The sequence below is a fragment of the Tympanuchus pallidicinctus genome, unplaced genomic scaffold, assembly GCF_026119805.1.
Source record: "Tympanuchus pallidicinctus isolate F22 unplaced genomic scaffold, pur_lepc_1.0 scaffold86, whole genome shotgun sequence".
Classification (NCBI taxonomy): Eukaryota; Metazoa; Chordata; class Aves; order Galliformes; family Phasianidae; genus Tympanuchus; species Tympanuchus pallidicinctus.
The window spans coordinates 1-16839 of NW_026294809.1; the positions used below are offsets into that span (position 1 = coordinate 1).

Genomic DNA, 16839 nt, shown 5'->3' on the forward strand with positions numbered 1-16839 from the left:
AAGGTGGCTCTGGGGGGTCTCAGGGGGCTCTGGGGGGTTAAGATGGGCACCCAGGTGGCACTGGGGGTCGTAAGGTGGCTCTGGGGGTCTCAAGGTGGGTCTGGGGGGTTTCAAGGTGGCTCTGAGAGGTCCCAAGGTGGCTCTGGGGGTCTCAAAGTGGCTCTGGGGGTCTCAAGTGACACTGGGGGTCTCAAGGTGGCAAGGGGGGGTCCCAAGGTGGCTCTGGGGGTCTCAAGGTGGGTCTGGGGGGGTCTCAAGGTGGCACAGGGGGTCCCAAGGTGGCTCTGGGGGTCTCAAGGGGGCTCCGGGGGTCACAAGGTGACACTGGGGGTCCCAAGGTGGCTCTGGGGGGTCTCAAGGGGGCTCTGGGGTGTTAAGATGGGCACCCAGGTGGCACTGTGGCCCTAAAGGTGGCTCTGGGGTTCCCTCGGTGGCGTTAAGGTGGGCACCCAGGTGGCTCTGGGGCTCCCAAGGTGGCTCTGGGGTCCCGAGGTGTCACAGGGGGGTGCCCAGGAGCCCAGCTCACCGCCTCCCGGCGCCTCCTCTCCTGCTCCCGCTTGCGGGCCATCTCGCGCTGCTGGTCAGCATGGACTGCGACGACTGCGGCTGCGAGCTCTGCGCCTGCGGGGCGGAGGCGGCTGCGGGCGGCACCTGCTGCTGCTGCTGCTGCTGCTGCTGCTGCTGTTGTTGCTGCTGCTGCTGCTGTTGCTGCTGTTGCTGCTGCTGCTGCTGCTGCTGCTGCTCCTGGCGTCGCCGCACCTCCTCGTGCACCCGGCGCGCCTGCTCCATGGCGTCCTCGTCCTCACGGCTCCTGCAACGGCCCGGGTCACAGCTCCGTGAGGGCAACGGCGCCCTGCAACCCCTTCTGCCCCAGGCAGGGGGCTGACGGCCTCATGTCGTCCTTGCCTGCTCCTCACCTCCCCCTCTCCTTCTCCTCACCTCCTCCTCTCTTCCTCCCCACCTCCATCCTCTCCTCCTCACCTCCATTCCTCTACTCTGCTCTCCTACTCCTCACCTCCATCCTCACCTCCTCCTCACCTCCATCCTCTCCTCCTCACCCCCTCCTCTCCCTGCTCCTCACCTCCATCCTCACCTCCTCCTCACCCCATCCTCTCCTTCTCCTCTCCTCCTCTCCTTCTCCTCACCCCATCCTCTCCTTCTCCTCTCCTCTCCTGCTCCTCACCTCCTCTCCTCCTCCTCTCCTTCTCCTCTCCTCACACCTCCATCCTCTCCTCCTCACCTCCTCCTCTCCTTCTCCTCTCCTGCTCCTCACCTCCATCCTCATCTCCTCCCCACCTCCATCCTCACCTCCATCCTCTCCTCCTCTCCTACTCCTCACCTTCTCTCCTGCTCCTCTCCTGCTCCCCACCTCCATCCTCTCCTCCTCACCTCCTCCCCACCTCCATCCTCTTCTCCTCACCTCCTCCCCACCTCCATCCTCACCTCCTCTCCTCCTCACCTCCATCCTCTCCTACTCCTCACCTTCTCTCCTGCTCCTCTCCTCCCCACCTCCATCCTCTCCTCCTCTCCTCCCCACCTCCATCCTCTCCTCCTCTCCTCCCCACCTCCATCCTCTCCTCCTCTCCTCCCCACCTCCATCCTCTCCTACTCCTCTCCTCCTCTCCTGCTCCTCTCCTGCTCCCCACCTCCATCCTCTCCTCACCTCCTCCCCACCTCCATCCTCTCCTACTCCTCACCTTCTCTCCTGCTCCTCTCCTGCTCCCCACCTCCATCCTCTCCTCCTCCCCTCCTCACCTCATCCTCTCCTGCTCCCGTCTCAGCCGTTCCTTCTCCCTCTCCACCTGCTCCGCCTGAGCTTTCAGCGCCTTCTCGCGCTCCTCCCTTCTCCCTCGCCGCCCTCTTGAACTGCTCGAAGCTGTCGCTGGACGACTTGGCGGTGGAGGACGGCGTGGTGGGATGCTTCTGCACCAGGCTGGCCCAAGAGCCCATGTTCTTGATTTTTAGGGTCCTGCGGCAAGGAGGAATTGGCCATGGGGAGGGGTGAGGGCCGATCGTCGGTCAGCGCCAAGAATAAGAAGGGTCTCGGAAGGTAAAGGAGGGAGAGGCTCCTTTCTGAGCCCCTCTGATGGCAGACTGGCATTCTGACGTGATGGAGGGATGAAAGGGGGGGTGGAGGGTCCTTAAAGGTCACAGGACCATCAGATGGGTTGGGGTTGGGTTGGGAGAGTCCTTAAAGATCACAGAACTACAAAAATGGGTTGGAGATGGGTTGGAAGGGTCCTTAAATATCACAGGACCATGAGATGGGTTGGGGTTGGGTTGGGAGGGTCCTTAAAGGTCACAGGGACCATGGAACCATACAATGGGTTGGGTTGGAAGGGTCCTTAATGATCACAGAACCATCAGATGGGTTGGAGTCGGGTTGGGAGGGTCCTTAAGGTCACAGAACTACAGAATGGGGAGGTGTGGGAGGGTCCTCAAAGATCACAGGACCATGAGATGGGTTGGGGTCGGGTTGGGAGGGTCCTTAAAGGTCACAGGACCATCAGATGGGTTGGGGTTGGGTTGGGAGGGTCCTTAAAGATCGCAGAACTACAGAATGGCTTGGAGTTGGGTTGGGAGGGTCTTTGAAAGTCACAGATCTACAAAATGGGTTGGGGTTGGGTTGGGTGGGTCCTTAAAGGTCAAAGAACCATCAGATGGGTTGGGATTGGATTGGAAGGGTCCTTAAAGGTCAAAGAACCATGAAATGGGATTGGAAGGGTCCTTAAAGGTCAAAGAACCATCAGATGGGTTGGGGTTGGATTGGAAGGGTCCTTAAAGGTCAAAGAACCATCAGATGGGTTGGGATTGGATTGGAAGGGTCCTTAAAGGTCAAAGAACCATCAGATGGGTTGGGGTTGGATTGGAAGGGTCCTTAAAGGTCAAAGAACCGTGAAATGGGATTGGAAGGGTCCTTAAAGGTCAAAGAACCATCAGATGGGTTGGGGTTGGATTGGAAGGGTCCTTAAAGGTCAAAGAACCATCAGATGGGTTGGAGTTGGGTTGGGAGGGTCTTTGAAAGTCACAGATCTACAAAATGGGTTGGGGTTGGGTTGGGAGGGTCCTTAAAGATCACAGAACCATCAGATGGGTTGGGATTGGATTGGAAGGGTCCTTAAAGGTCAAAGAACCATGAAATGGGATTGGAAGGGTCCTTAAAGGTCAAAGAACCATCAGATGGGTTGGGGTTGGATTGGAAGGGTCCTTAAAGGTCAAAGAACCATGAAATGGGATTGGAAGGGTCCTTAAAGGTCACCGAACCATCAGATGGGTTGGGGTTGGGTTGGGAGGGTCCTTAAAGGTCAAAGAACCATCAGATGGGTTGGGGTTGGATTGGAAGGGTCCTTAAAGGTCAAAGAACCATGAGATGGGTTGGGGTTGGATTGGAAGGGTCCTTAAAGGTCAAAGAACCGTGAAATGGGATTGGAAGGGTCCTTAAAGGTCAAAGAACCATCAGATGGGTTGGGGTTGGATTGGAAGGGTCCTTAAAGGTCAAAGAACCATCAGATGGGTTGGAGTTGGGTTGGGAGGGTCTTTGAAAGTCACAGATCTACAAAATGGGTTGGGGTTGGGTTGGGAGGGTCCTTAAAGATCACAGAACCATCAGATGGGTTGGGATTGGATTGGAAGGGTCCTTAAAGGTCAAAGAACCATGAAATGGGATTGGAAGGGTCCTTAAAGGTCAAAGAACCATCAGATGGGTTGGGGTTGGATTGGAAGGGTCCTTAAAGGTCAAAGAACCATGAGATGGGATTGGAAGGGTCCTTAAAGGTCACCGAACCATCAGATGGGTTGGGGTTGGGTTGGGAGGGTCCTTAAAGGTCAAAGAACCATCAGATGGGTTGGGGTTGGATTGGGAGGGTCCTTAAAGGTCACCGAACCATCAGATGGGTTGGGGTTGGGTTGGGAGGGTCCTTAAAGGTCAAAGAACCATCAGATGGGTTGGGGTTGGGTTGGGAGGGTCCTTAAAGGTCACCGAACCACGAGATCGCATCACCGCTGGATTGAAAGGGGAGCTCAGAACCCCTCGCAGCCCTGGGCGCCTCCGGGGCCGGGCGTCGTTTTGGGGCTCTTCCCCCTGGGGAGCAGCGCACCTTTTTAGGGGCGACGGGCGTTTTGGGTTCCTGCTTCTGCCTCTCCTTGTCCTGCACGCCCGGCGGCGGCGCGTTCTGCTCGGGGGGTCTGATGACGGGCCGCCCGCCCTCCATGGGCTTCATCTCCGTTCCTGCAACAACGGCGGCCCCATGAGCGGCGGTCCCACGCCATTCCCAGCACCCGGCCGGAGCCTGGGGGCTGCACACTCACTCTGCGGGATGTGGGCGGGGGGTTTGATGCTCTCGGGGTGTTTCGGGGGGTCCTGCCTCAAAGGGGGGCTGAAGGTTTCGTTCCGGATGACGGGAGAATGCATCTTCTCCTCCTTCACCACCATGGGCTGCGATTGCACGACGGAGGCGGATCGCATCTCCTGCCACGGAGCAGAGCGGGGATGGAGGGGGGGGGGGATGGAGGGGGGGTCAGGCACTGCGCGGCCCCCTGTGGCAGCGACCCCCCGCCCGGCCCCCAGCCCCCCACCCTGGCTGCGCGGCTCTGCGCCCCGGGCCGGGGCCTCGGCGCCCGTTTTCCTTTACCTGCTTTTTTGGCTGGATGTTTTGTTGAGGTGGCGACTGGTGAACCAAGCCCTGGAACGGCGGCATCTGTGGGGAATGCATCATGAGAGGGGAAGGGGCTTCCCGCAAGTGACCTGCAACAGTTCGGCACCAGTCAGTCAATGCTGTTCGGCGACGCCGCGTCGCGACGCGCACCGCCCTATCGCGACACACAGCGCCCTACTGGGATACGCACTGCCCTATCACACCGCCCTATCGCGACACACGGCGCCCTATCGCGACACACAGCGCCCTACTGGGATACGCACTGCCCTATCACACTGCCCTATCACGACACACGGCGCCCTATCGCGACACACGGCGCCCTATCGTGACACACAGTGCCGTACTGGGATACGCACTGCCCTATCACACCGCCCGGTCGCGACACACAGCACCGTATCGTGACACACAGCACCCTATTGGGATACGCACTGCCCTATCACACCGCCCTATCACGACACACAACGCCCTATCGCGACACACGGCACCCTATCGTGACACACAGCGCTGTGCTGGGATACGCACTGCCCTATCACACTGCCCTGTCGCGACACACGGCGCCCTATCGCAACACACAGCGCCGTACTGGGATACGCACTGCCCTATCACACTGCCCTATCGTGACACACAGTGCCCTATTGGGATACGCACTGCCCTATCACACCGCCCTGTTGCGACACACAGCGCTGTATCGCGACACACAGCGCCATATCGTGACACACAGCACCCTATTGGGATACACACTGCCCTATCACACCGCCCTGTCGCGACACACAGTGCCGTATCAGGGCACACCCTGCCCTATCGCAACATGTACCACCCTATCACGACACACACTGCCCTATCACAACACACACCGCCCTGCCACAACGCACACCACCCTATCGCAACACACAGCACCATATCGTGACACACACTGCCCTATCACAACATGTACTATCCTATCACAACACACAGTGCCCTATTGCGACACACAGTGCCCTATCACAACACACACTGTGCTATCACAACACACGCTGCTCTGTCACAACACGCACCACCCGACCATGACATGTACCACCTTATCACGACACAGAGTGCCCTATCACAACACAATGTCCTCTCAATGGAAAGTGCCTGGGGCCAACACACGTTGGCCAACACCCAGCAAAGGTTGTCTGGCGCCAGCAAACCTTGGCCAACACCCAATGGAGAGGATCTGGTACCCAACACACGTTGGCCAACACCAAAATGGAGTGGCTGGTACCCAATACATGGCCAACACCCAGTGGAGAGCATCAGGGACCCAACACACCTTGAGCAGCACCCAATGGTCCAACACCCAACAAAGGGTGTCTGGGACCCAACACACCTTGAGCAGCACCCAATGGAGAGTGCCTGGGGCCAACACATGTTGCCAACACCCAAGAATGAGTGCCTGGGACCAAAACACATCGTCCAACACCCAACAAAGGGTGTCTGGGACCCAACACACCTTGAGCAGCACCCAGCAGAGAGTGTCTGGTGCCAACACACCTCGTCCAACACCCAAAAATGAGTGCCTGGCACCCAATGCATGGCCAACATCCAAGGGAGCGTGCCTGGGACCAACACACGTCGTCCAACACCCAGCAAAGGGAGCCTGGGACCCAATGCATGGCCAACACCCAGCAGAGAGTGTCCAGATCCTGACACACGTCGCCCAACACCCAGCAGAGGGTGCCTGGGACCCAACACACCTTGACCAGCACCCAATGGAGTGTCTGGTGCCAACAAACCTTGGCCAACACCCATTGGAGAGGATCTGGTACCCAGCACACGGCCAACACCCAATGGAAAGTGTTTGGTGCCAACACACGTTGGGCAACAACCATTGGAGAGTGCCTGGGACCCAAAGCATGGCCAACACCCAACACTGAGTGTCCAGATCCTGACACATGTCGCTCAACACCCATCAAAGGGTGTCTGGGACCCAACACACGTTGGCCAACACCCAGCAAAGGTTGTCTGGTGCCAACAAACCTTGGCCAACACCCAATGGAGAGGATCTGGTACCCAACACACGTTGGCCAACACCAAAATGGAGTGGCTGGTACCCAATACATGGCCAACACCCAGTGGAGAGTGTCAGGGACCCAACACACCTTGAGCAGCACCCAATGGTCCAACACCCAACAAAGGGTGTCAGGGACCCAACACACCTTGAGCAGCACCCAAGGGAGAGTGCCTGGGGCCAACACATGTTGCCAACACCCAAGAATGAGTGTCTGGGACCAAAACACATCGTCCAACACCCAACAAAGGGTGTCTGGGACCCAACACACCTTGACCAGCACCCAATGGAATGTCTGGTGCCAACAAACCTTGGCCAGCACCCATCAGAGAGTGCCTGGGACCCAATGCATGGCCAACACCCAACAGAGAGAGTTTGGTACCAACACACGTTGGCCAACACCCAGTGGAGAGTGTCCAGATCCTGGCACACGTCACCCAACGCCCAACAAAAGGTGCCTGGGACCCAATGCATGGCCAGCACCCAGCAGAAAGTGCCCAGATCCTGACACACGTTGGCCAACACCAAAATGGAGTGGCTGGTACCCAACACACCGCCAACACCCAGTGGAGAGTGTCAGGGACCCAACACACCTTGAGCAGCACCCAATGGTCCAACACCCAACAAAGGGTGTCTGGGACCCAACACACCTTGACCAGCACCCAACGGAGTGTGCCTGGGGCCAACACATGTTGCCAACACCCAAGAATGAGTGCCTGGGACCAAAACACATCGTCCAACACCCAACAAAGGGTGTCTGGGACCCAATGCATGGCCAACACCCAACAGTGAGTGTCCAGATCCTGACACACATCACCCAACACCCAACAAAGGGTGCCTGGGACCCAACACACCTTGAGCAGCACCCAGCAGAGAGTGCCTGGTGCCAACAAACCTTGGCCAACACCCAGCAATGAGTGCCTGGGACCAAATACATTTTGGCCAACACCCAGTAGAGAGTGTTTGGTGTCAACACACGTTGGCCAACACCCAATGGAGAGGATCTGGTACCCAGCACACGGCCAACACCCAATGGAAAGTGTTTGGTGCCAACACACGTTGGGCAACAACCACTGGAGAGTGCCTGGGACCCAAAGCATGGCCAACACCCAGCAGAGAGTGTCCAGATCCTGACACACGTCGCTCAACACCCATCAAAGGGTGTCTGGGACCCAACACACCTTGACCAGCACCCAGCAATGAGTGCCTGATGCCAACACACGCCGTCCGACGCTCAGAACGAGCCCGGAACGCAACGGAGCGCCCAGCACCCAACCCGAGTTGTCTGAAACCCCCACGAGGTGCCCGATACCCGCAGCCGAGCGCCCTGGGAGGCGACGCCGAGCCACCCCTGCGTCACCAAAGGGTGCAGGGTCTGCGGCCTCGGCTCCTGCTCACCGGTCGAGTAGGGGTCGGGCTTATGGTGCCGTGGCGAGGGGTGATGCTGGATGACTTGCTGAGGTTTCGCCGGCTGCGGAGGCTGCGGCGGCGGCGGCTGCGGGGGCTGATGCTGCTGCGGAGGTGGCTGCGGTTGGGGGATGTGGGAAGGGAAGGGCATGGGTTGCATGTGCATGGGCCTCTGCTGGGGTTGGTGCTGCAGCTGCTGCACCGCGGGGTGCGCCGGAGGCTGCAGGGGAGGCTGGGGCTGCGACTGGACCTTCACTGAAGGGAGAAGAGGAGTCTGCGGCTGCACTTTCTGCAGCTGTTGAAGGTAGAGCTGCATCTGGCTGGTGCTCAGAGGCAGGCTGTGGTGAGGCGGGGGAGGCTCCTCGTCCTCCAGCAGGACTTGGGGAGGCTGGGGCAGAGGCGGCTGAGGGAGCATGGGCTGCTGGCTGATGGCTGGCGAGACGGCCGGCGGGCGCGGAGGCTTCGGGGGCAGAGCGGCGGCGCGGTTGCTGGGTCTCGAGGGCTGCTGAGGCAGAGCGTTGTGCAAAGCTGGGGAGAGACGGACAGGGAAGCTGGTGAGAAAGGTGGAGGGCGACTTTCGGCGCGCTCGGATGAGGGGCATCGGTTTTGAAGTCCGATTCTTCCCTCAGAGGGCAACAAGGTCCCGGTGCTGCCAACCAGAGCTGCGGTGCCCCAGCCCTGGAGGCGCCCGTGGGGCCCTGAGCTGGAGGGGGGCACCCAGCCGTGGCAGGGGTCAGCCTGGGGGGGGCTTTGGGTCCCTTCCAACCCAACCGTGCTGTGATCCCATCATTCTCCTGTCTGCGAGGACCCTTCCAAAGGAAGTCATGCAACGATTCGATGGTTCTGTGACCTTCAAGGACTCTTTGCAACCCCAACCCGAGTCATTCTGTGTTTATCTGACCTTCGAGGACCCTTTGAACCCAACCCGATCCATTCCACGGCTCCGCGCTCACTGAAGACCCTTCTAACCCCGTTATTGTATGGTTTCGGGATCTTTAAGGTCCCTTCCAACCCAGACCGGTTTGGGAGCTGCCATCCAAGATTCCACCCAACGCCTCCAGCAGGACTCCAACCCCACATCTGCCTCCGGCCTCATCCTCCCACCCTGGATTCGTGGCTCTGGACGCCCCGGCACCCATCACAAGGTGCCAGCACACAGTGCAGGGCGCCCAGCACCAAATGCAGAGGGTCCAACAGCCAACCAAGCACCCAGAACCCAACGCAGAGCACCCAGAGCCCAACGCAGAGCACCCAGCACCCAACACAGAGCACCCAGAACTCAACACAGAGCACCCAGAAACCAACACAGAGCACCCAGAGCCCAACACAGAGCACCCAGAACCCAACGCAGAGCACCCAGAGCCCAACGCAGAGCACCCAGAACCCAACACAGAGCACCCAGAACCCAACACAGAGCACCCAGAACCCAACACAGAGCACCCAGAACCAACGCAGAGCATCCAGAGCCCAACGCAGAGCACCCAGAACCAACGCAGAGCACCCAGAACCAACACAGAGCACCCAGAACCCAACACAGAGCACCCAGCACCCAACGCAGAGCACCCAGAACCCAACACAGAGCACCCAGAGCCCAACACAGAGCACCCAGAACCCAACACAGAGCACCCAGAACCAACGCAGAGCACCCAGAACCAACGCAGAGCACCCAGAACCAACGCAGAGCACCCAGAACCCAACGCAGAGCACCCAGACCCCAACACAGAGCACCCAGAACCCAACACAGAGCACCCAGAACCAACGCAGAGCACCCAGAGCCCAACACAGAGCACCCAGAACCAACGCAGAGCACCCAGAACCCAATGCAGAGCACCCAGAGCCCAACACAGAGCACCCAGAACCCAACACAGAGCACCCAGAACCAACGCAGAGCACCAAGAACCCAACGCAGAGCACCCAGAGCCCAACGCAGAGCACCCAGCACCCAACGCAGAGCACCCAGAACCCAACGCAGAGCACCCAGAACCAACGCAGAGCACCCAGAACCAACGCAGAGCACCCAGAACCCGACGCAGAGCACCCAGAACCAACACAGAGCACCCAGCACCCAACACAGAGCACCCAGCACCCAACAAAGCACTCGACGCAGAGCATCCAGGACCCAACGTGGTGTGTTCAGCATCCAACAGGGAACGTGTAGCACCCATTTAGAACACCCAGCACCCAGTGCAGAAGGTCCAGCACTCAACAAAGTAGCCAGCACTCAGCACAGGGTGTCCAGGACCCAAAATAGGTATCCAGAACTCAACATGGCTCCTCCGGCACCCAAAGTAGAGCCCCAGAACCCAATGTAGGGCAGCCAGAACTCAATGCAGGGTACCTAGAACCCAGTGTAGGGTACCTAGAACTCAATGAAGGGCAGCCAGAACCCAATGTAGGGTATCCAGAATCCAATGTAGGGTATCTGGAACTCAACGTGACACCTCCAGCACCCAAAGCAGACCCCCAAAACCCAATGTAGGGTATCCAGAACCCAGTGTAGGGTATCTAGAATCCAATGCAGTGTATCCAGAACTCAACATGGCACCTCCAGCACCCAAGGCAGGGCCCTCAGCACTCAAAGCAGACCCCCAGAACCCAATGTAGGGCATCCAGAACCCAATATAGGGTACCCAGAACTCAACGTGGCACCTCCAGCACCCAAGGCAGCGCCCCCAGCACCCAAAGCAGCCCCCCAGAACTCAATGCAGTGTATCCAGAACTCTACGTGGCACCTCCAGCACCCAAGGCAGTGCCCCCAGCACTCAAAGCAGACCCCCAGAACCCAATGTAGGGCATCCAGAACCCAATATAGACCAGAACTGAACGTGGCACCTCCAGCACCCAAGGCAGCGCCCCCAGCACCCAAAGCAGACCCCCAGAACCCAATGTAGGGCATCCAGAACCCAATGTAGGGTATCCAGAACCCAACGTGGCACCTCCAGCACCCAAGGCAGAGCCCCAGAACCCAATGTAGGGCATCCAGAACTCAACGTGGCACCTCTGGCACCCAAAGCAGACCCTCAGAACCCAATGTAGGGTATCTGGAACTCAACATGGCACCTCCAGCACCCAAGGCAGCGCCCCCAGCACCCAAAGCAGACCCCCAGAACCCAACGTAGGGCATCCAGAACCCAATGTAAGGTATCTGGAACTCAACGTGACACCTCCAGCACCCAAAGCAGAACCCCAAAACCCAATGTAGGGTATCTAGAACTCAATGTAAGGCATCCAGAACTCAAAGTGGCACCTCCAGCACCCAAAGTAGACCCTCAGAACCCAATGTAGGGTATCCAGAACCCAATGTGGCACCTCCAGCACCCAAAGTAGACCCTCAGAACCCAATGTAGGGCATCCAGAACCCAATGTAAGGTACCCAGAACTCAACATGGCACCTCCAGCACCCAAGGCAGACCCCCAGAACCCAATGTAGGGCATCCAGAACCCAATGTAGGGTATCTGGAACTCAACATGGCACCTCCAGCACCCAAAGCAGCAGCCCCTGCACCCAAAGCAGACCCCCAGAACCCAATGTAGGGCCCCAGAACCCAATGTAAGGTACCCAGAACTCAACGTGGCACCTCCAGCACCCAAAGCAGACCCCCAAAACCCAATGTAGGGTATCTAGAACTCAATGTAAGGCATCCAGAACTCAAAGTGGCACCTCCAGCACCCAAAGTAGACCCTCAGAACCCAATGTGGCACCTCCAGCACCCAAAGCAGACCCTCAGAACCCAATGTGGCACCTCCAGCACCCAAAGTAGACCCTCAGAACCCAATGTGGGGTATCCAGAACCCAATGTAGCACCTCCAGCACCCAAAGCAGACCCCCAGAACCCAGTGTAGGGCATCCAGAACCCAATGCAAGGTACCCAGAACTGAACGTGGCTCCTCCAGCACCCAAAGCAGCGCCCCCAGCCCCCCCTGCTGCGCTCACCTGGAGGCGAGACCACCGCGTGTTGGTTCAGGTGGGGAGGAGTGCTGTGCTCGGGAGGCTGGGGAAGATGAGGCGGCATCTCGGGCTGAGGGAGATGCATGATGGGCTGAGTGAAATGCGGCATAGTGTCGAACATGTTCCCCGGGAGAGGGTGCTCCATGACGGGGACCTGCGCAGGTACGAAGGGAGGCGGGGAGGATTTCATCGGCGGCGGGGCCTGCGGGGGGACGGGCGGCGGAGGCGGAGGCTGAGGCTGCAGCTGCTGCGGCTGCAGTTGCTGCGGCGGAGGCGGCGGGGGCTGCTGAGGGGGCTGAGGAGGAGGAGGCGGCTGCTGCTGCTGCTGCTGCACCGCTTGGTGGTGGTGGTGGTGATGCTGAAAGGGAGAAAGGCGGGGAGATTGTGTGGCTCGGGTTTGGCTGGAAGCAGGACGGCTTCCGAGCGGAGCAAAGGGGCTCTGCTGGAGGAGGGAGGGAGAGTGGGATCCCCCCCAGCCCCCTGGGCTTGGAGCCCAGCCCTGCAGGCAGGGGGGGCTGCTCCGTGTCCTACCTTCTTTTGCTCTCGCCCAGAGTGCCCCTTCTTCTTCAGTTTTGGTGCCATTTCTGCAAAGAGAAGGAGGGCACAAATTAACACCCGGGCTCTGCTGCTCTCTGCACCCCTTCCCCCCCTCCCCCAAAAAGAAAATAAAAGACAGCAGTGCTTCGCTATGACAGTTAACACTTGGAACAGATTATCTCAGGTCTTTTCCAACCTTAACGACTCCACGAGGAAGGCAAAGTCCAGCTCATGCCCTGCTTTCGCCCAGCTCCACACCGGAGGCCGGGGCCCCGCATGCTGGCACAGAGCCGCAGCCTCCCTCCAGCCGCATCCCTGCTGCTGCAGCGCTGGGAAAAAGCAGCAGAGCTGTGCCTGACCGACGCAGTTATTCCAGGAATGCGGCCTCGCTGGGAGGCAGAGAGAAGGGGAGAAAGGCAGGAAGCAGGGGAGAAAAAAAGGAGCTCAGCAGTGGAGCTCAGCACAGGCAGCGCTGCCTCCAGCGCCGGGGCCGGCTGTGCGAGCGGACGAAGGCTGACCTCTCCCTCCTCCTCCTCCTCCTCTGCTCGGGGGTATTTTTAAAGCACAACAACTGCAACCAAGGCTGCAGGATTTTCTCTCCGCCAAGAAAAGAGAGAAACGCAGAAATGCATTTCTCTGATGCTGGGTTATCGGGCCAAAAATTCCTCGGCAGCGAATTCCACGCCGACTGCGCTCGGCTCCTCGGCCTCATGCGGTGTCATTTCATCCATCCTTGGCACGGAGAGGGATTTCATCCCGAGCTCTGGCAAAAGTCAGCTTTTCCCATCTGTGAGCGGACGACTACAAGCTGGGAATGAGAGTTTTTTGGGCAAAAGTGAAGAGCTGGAGCACAATGCGAGGCGGCCGAGCCGAGGTGCCGTCCTGCAGCATCCCCCAGAACAGCAGTTTGGAACCAAGAACGCTGCGGTCGAGGTGCATTCAGGTGGCAAAGCCCCACGGTGTGAGATTTCATCCTCCCAAAGCAAAACCACCGGGGAGAATTCGCACGTTGATGGCTGGGGAGGCAGAGAAAAGGAAGATGGGCCAAGAAACGGGATGCTTCTGGGGGTGCTCCACTTACCTACGGCTGCAAGGATGTGGGCTGAAGACCTGGCGGGTTGTAATTGGAGGGGAGGGCTACAAGGAGCCCTCTTTCAGTGTCACCAGGGGTGAAAACCATCGCAGGAAGGGAAAGGAATCAAAACTGCAGACTGTGAGGATTGGGGAAGAGATGAGAAAAGCTTTGGGTTGAGTGGAATTAAGATGTGAGCTCGAATGAGATGGGGGAGGATCGAGAGAGGACAAGCGTCAGCGCCAGCGATGAGGCTGAAAAAGCCACCAGGGCGTTGTAACAGAGCAGTCGTCTCTGTGATTTGGGTTGGAGATGCCAACATGGGGTTGGTGATGCCAATGCTGGGTTGAAGATTCCCAGTGTTGGGTTGGAGATGCCCAAAGTTGGGTTGAAGATCCTCAATGTTGAGCTGGCAATGGCCAAAGCTGGGCTGGAGACGCCAATGGTGGGTTGACGATGCACAATGTTGGGCTGGAGATGCCAATGTTGGGCTGGAGATGCCAATGTTGGGTTGGAGACGCTCAAGGTTGGGCTGGCAATGGCCAAAGTTGGGCTGGAGATGCCCAAAGTTGGGTTGAAGATGCACAATGTTGGGCTGGAGAGACCAAAGTTGGGTTGGAGATCCTCAATGTTGGGCTGGCAATGGCCAAAGTTGGGCTGGAGACGCCAATGTTGGGTTGGAGACGCCCAAGGTTGGGTTGGAGATCCTCAATGTTGGGCTGGCAATGGTCAAAGTTGGTTTGGAGATGCCAATGTTGGGTTGGAGATGCCCAAAGTTGGGTTGAAGATCCTCAATGTTGGGCTGGCAATGGCCAAAGCTGGGCTGGAGACGCCAATGCTGGGTTGGAGATCCTCAATGGTGGGTTGACGATGCACAATGTTGGGCTGGAGATGCCCAAAGTTGGGTTGAAGATGCACAATGTTGGGCTGGAGAGACCAAAGTTGGGTTGGAGATCCTCAATGTTGGGCTGGCAATGGCTGGAGACACCCAGTGTTGGGTTGGAGATGCCAATGTCAGGTTGAAGATCCTCAATTCTGGGCTGGCAATGGCCAAAGTTGGGCTGGAGATGCCAATGTTGGGTTGGAGACGCCCAAGGTTGGGTTGGAAATCCTCAATGTTGGGTTGGAGACGCTCAAGGTTGGGTTGGAGATGCCAATGTTGGGTTGGAGACACCCAAAGCTGGGTTGAAGATCCTCAATGTTGGGTTGGAGATGCCCCAAGTTGGGTTGGAGATCCTCAGTGTTGGGCTGGCAGTGGTCAAAGTTGGTTTGGAGACGCCAATGTTGGGTTGGAGATGCCAATGTTGGGTTGGAGATTCTCAATGTTGGGTTGGAGATGCCAATGTTGGGTTGGAGACGCCAATGTTGGGTTGGAGATGCCAATGTTGGGTTGGAGACGCCAATGTTGGGTTGGAGATGCCAATGTTGGGTTGGAGACGCCAATGTTGGGTTGGAGACGCCAATGTTGGGTTGGAGACGCCAATGTTGGGTTGGAGACGCCAATGTTGGGTTGGAGACGCCAACCAAGGAGCTTCAAGGCCCAAAGATGAGGAAGAGGAACCTCGACAGCCACCCGTGGCTCAGAGCAAACAACTGCGCCAAGAAGGGAAGTGGGACCAAGCGCTGTGAACCCGACGTCTTTCCTCACTGCTTCTCTGTCAGATGCCTGCATTCTTCCTTTGCCCACATCTTGGAGGGGAGCTTTGGCTCCTGCTGCAGCCAAGCACTCCCTGCCAGCTGGCTGCAGATGCGTTGGAGGACGAAGAAATCGGGTTTTGCACCCCCCAAAAAAACTCTATTGGAGCAGCTGGGAACCAGCAAACCAGAAATGAACGGAGAAAGTAAGAAACGAAGCTTCTGTCATGGCATCTCAACACAGTGAGCCAGGAAGGACCAGGCTGGGACACCAACGCCGTGCCCAGATGCTCTCCTCCCTGAGTCCCCTTCTGCTCCCACCCACAGCACAGCTTCAAGCAGGGCTTAAAACTACGATGATACAAAAGGTGCATTTTCCATAGCAAGCCGAATGCTTTATTGAGTTTATTACTTAAAAACAGAAAGAAAGATTAAGAAAACTACACGTATTTCCCCCTCCCTTCCCTGCTTGCTGCTGAAAGGAGCCTGCGGTGACACGACTGTTAAGAAGCATGCAGAGCAAATACTGGCCCAAAAAGGTTTGGACCGACCGCTGACTGGGAGAAATCTGAGTAAAAATGGATGGAAAGAAAGAAAAGAGTCCATTCTTGGTCAGATTTGTTCCCATTGGAGCTGTTGGAGGAAGCTGGAAGGACAAGGCTGCCAGAGAAGCACGCAGCGACGCATCCTGCGCTCGCAGACCGGGGGAAGTCGTTAACAAATGGCTCCAGAACTGAGAGAAGAGCAGCGAAACAAGCAGCTTTTCTCCATGTCCTATCGCTTATGAAGATCATTTCTCCCTGGGTATGAAAGCAACGGGGTGGGAAGGGGGGCTTTGGGCGGCGGGAGCACCCAAAGTGATGCGCGTTATTCACCTGCGCCCCCATTTTTGCCCCCAAAATGGGGCTCGGTTGGCGCTCAGCCCAACCCACAGTGCTCCCCGTGGCTGCTTGAATCCATTTCAACCCTTCAGAGCCTTCAGAGAAGCGTCTGCAATGGGCAGAACAGCCGTGGGGAGAAGCTGCAGGGATCTGAGAGCTTTTCTGAGGCGGGGGAAAAGCGGGATGTAAGCACTGAGAAACGGGGCTGAAACGTGTCCCAAAGCTTCAGCACAACAAACACAGCGTGGAAACGGCTCAGGGTACAAAAAGGAGCGACCAGGGGGAGAAACTTCACCCATAAGGGGGGAAAGAAAAGCACTGATTCCTTCCTGACACAAAAAGGAAAGCTGAGATGCGAGCGGAACGACCGATAATGAGAGCACCAACAGCAAGCAGGGAGCACAGAGCAGCCCAGCATGGATGCAGGGCACCCAGCTGCCCTGAGCAGCACCAACAGCAAGCAGGGAGCACAGAGCAGCCCAGCATGGATGCAGGGCACCCAGCTGCCCCCAGCAGCACCAACAGCAAGCAGGGAGCACAGAGCAGCCCAGCATGGATGCAGGGCACCCAGCTGCCCCCAGCAGCACCAACAGCAAGCAGGGAGCACAGAGCAGCCCAGCATGGATGCAGGGCACCCAGCTGCACTGAGCAGCACCAACAGCAAGCAGGGAGCA

General features: G+C 58.0%; 3 protein-coding genes, 3 long non-coding RNA genes and 1 pseudogene across 26 annotated transcripts in view; 2 read left to right on the forward strand and 5 right to left on the reverse strand.

Annotated features, from left to right (window-relative positions):
* Positions 1 to 436: 436 nt before the first annotated feature.
* On the reverse strand, positions 437 to 2128 carry LOC128074244 (bromodomain-containing protein 4-like; annotated as a pseudogene).
* A 90-nt stretch (positions 2129 to 2218) lies between these two features.
* On the forward strand, positions 2219 to 3979 carry LOC128074239 (uncharacterized). Its single transcript, XR_008203099.1, has 8 exons — positions 2219 to 2298; positions 2445 to 2644; positions 2695 to 2834; positions 3075 to 3124; positions 3255 to 3404; positions 3595 to 3644; positions 3775 to 3874; positions 3925 to 3979. It is a non-coding gene; the product is annotated as an uncharacterized LOC128074239 (long non-coding RNA).
* LOC128074231 (bromodomain-containing protein 4-like) lies at positions 2549 to 5163 on the reverse strand. 10 transcript variants are annotated; one of them, XM_052669907.1, is made up of 5 exons: positions 4632 to 5163; positions 4309 to 4468; positions 3975 to 4228; positions 3102 to 3124; positions 2549 to 2620 (listed from the first exon to the last, which is right to left on the reverse strand). In XM_052669907.1, the coding sequence occupies exons 1-4, from the start codon at positions 4713 to 4715 to the stop codon at positions 3119 to 3121; spliced, it is 504 nt and encodes a 167-aa protein (XP_052525867.1). In that variant the 5' UTR covers positions 4716 to 5163; the 3' UTR covers positions 2549 to 2620; positions 3102 to 3118. The 10 variants fall into 10 exon arrangements, with proteins under 10 accessions (XP_052525867.1, XP_052525873.1, XP_052525871.1 ...); XM_052669913.1 differs by lacking the exon at positions 3102 to 3124 and adding an exon at positions 3189 to 3214 and having other exon boundaries at positions 2549 to 2617; XM_052669911.1 differs by lacking the exon at positions 3102 to 3124 and adding an exon at positions 3329 to 3354 and having other exon boundaries at positions 2549 to 2617.
* A 109-nt stretch (positions 5164 to 5272) lies between these two features.
* Positions 5273 to 16839, reverse strand: part of BRD4 (bromodomain containing 4) — a 63452-nt gene continuing 51885 nt past the window's right edge. For 8 of the 10 annotated variants that reach the window (XM_052669895.1, XM_052669887.1, XM_052669894.1 and 5 more), the window contains 4 exons: positions 12572 to 12624; positions 12026 to 12398; positions 7907 to 8619; positions 5273 to 5824 (listed from right to left, as the gene is read on the reverse strand). In XM_052669895.1, coding sequence (XP_052525855.1) covers positions 7919 to 8619; positions 12026 to 12398; positions 12572 to 12624 — 1127 coding nt within the window. In that variant the 3' untranslated portion in view covers positions 5273 to 5824; positions 7907 to 7918. Of the gene's footprint in view, positions 5825 to 6629; positions 6654 to 7906; positions 8620 to 12025; positions 12399 to 12571; positions 12625 to 16839 lie in introns of those variants that run through there. The other 2 variants (XR_008203067.1, XM_052669890.1) reach the window with 2 other exon arrangements.
* Positions 5288 to 7900, reverse strand: LOC128074223 (uncharacterized). The gene is made up of 6 exons (XM_052669882.1): positions 7663 to 7900; positions 7539 to 7579; positions 6726 to 6775; positions 6004 to 6520; positions 5784 to 5946; positions 5288 to 5320 (listed from the first exon to the last, which is right to left on the reverse strand). The coding sequence occupies exons 1-6, from the start codon at positions 7837 to 7839 to the stop codon at positions 5288 to 5290; spliced, it is 981 nt and encodes a 326-aa protein (XP_052525842.1). The 5' UTR covers positions 7840 to 7900.
* LOC128074236 (uncharacterized) lies at positions 10658 to 11604 on the reverse strand. 2 transcript variants are annotated; one of them, XR_008203090.1, is made up of 4 exons: positions 11465 to 11604; positions 11152 to 11298; positions 10924 to 11089; positions 10658 to 10740 (listed from the first exon to the last, which is right to left on the reverse strand). It is a non-coding gene; the product is annotated as an uncharacterized LOC128074236 (long non-coding RNA). The 2 variants fall into 2 exon arrangements; XR_008203089.1 differs by lacking the exon at positions 11152 to 11298 and having other exon boundaries at positions 10924 to 11027; positions 11401 to 11604.
* Positions 10722 to 11782, forward strand: LOC128074241 (uncharacterized). Of its 2 annotated transcripts, none has more exons than XR_008203101.1 (4): positions 10722 to 10800; positions 11233 to 11377; positions 11461 to 11543; positions 11647 to 11782. It is a non-coding gene; the product is annotated as an uncharacterized LOC128074241 (long non-coding RNA). The 2 variants fall into 2 exon arrangements; XR_008203102.1 differs by lacking the exon at positions 10722 to 10800 and adding an exon at positions 10880 to 11004 and having other exon boundaries at positions 11316 to 11377.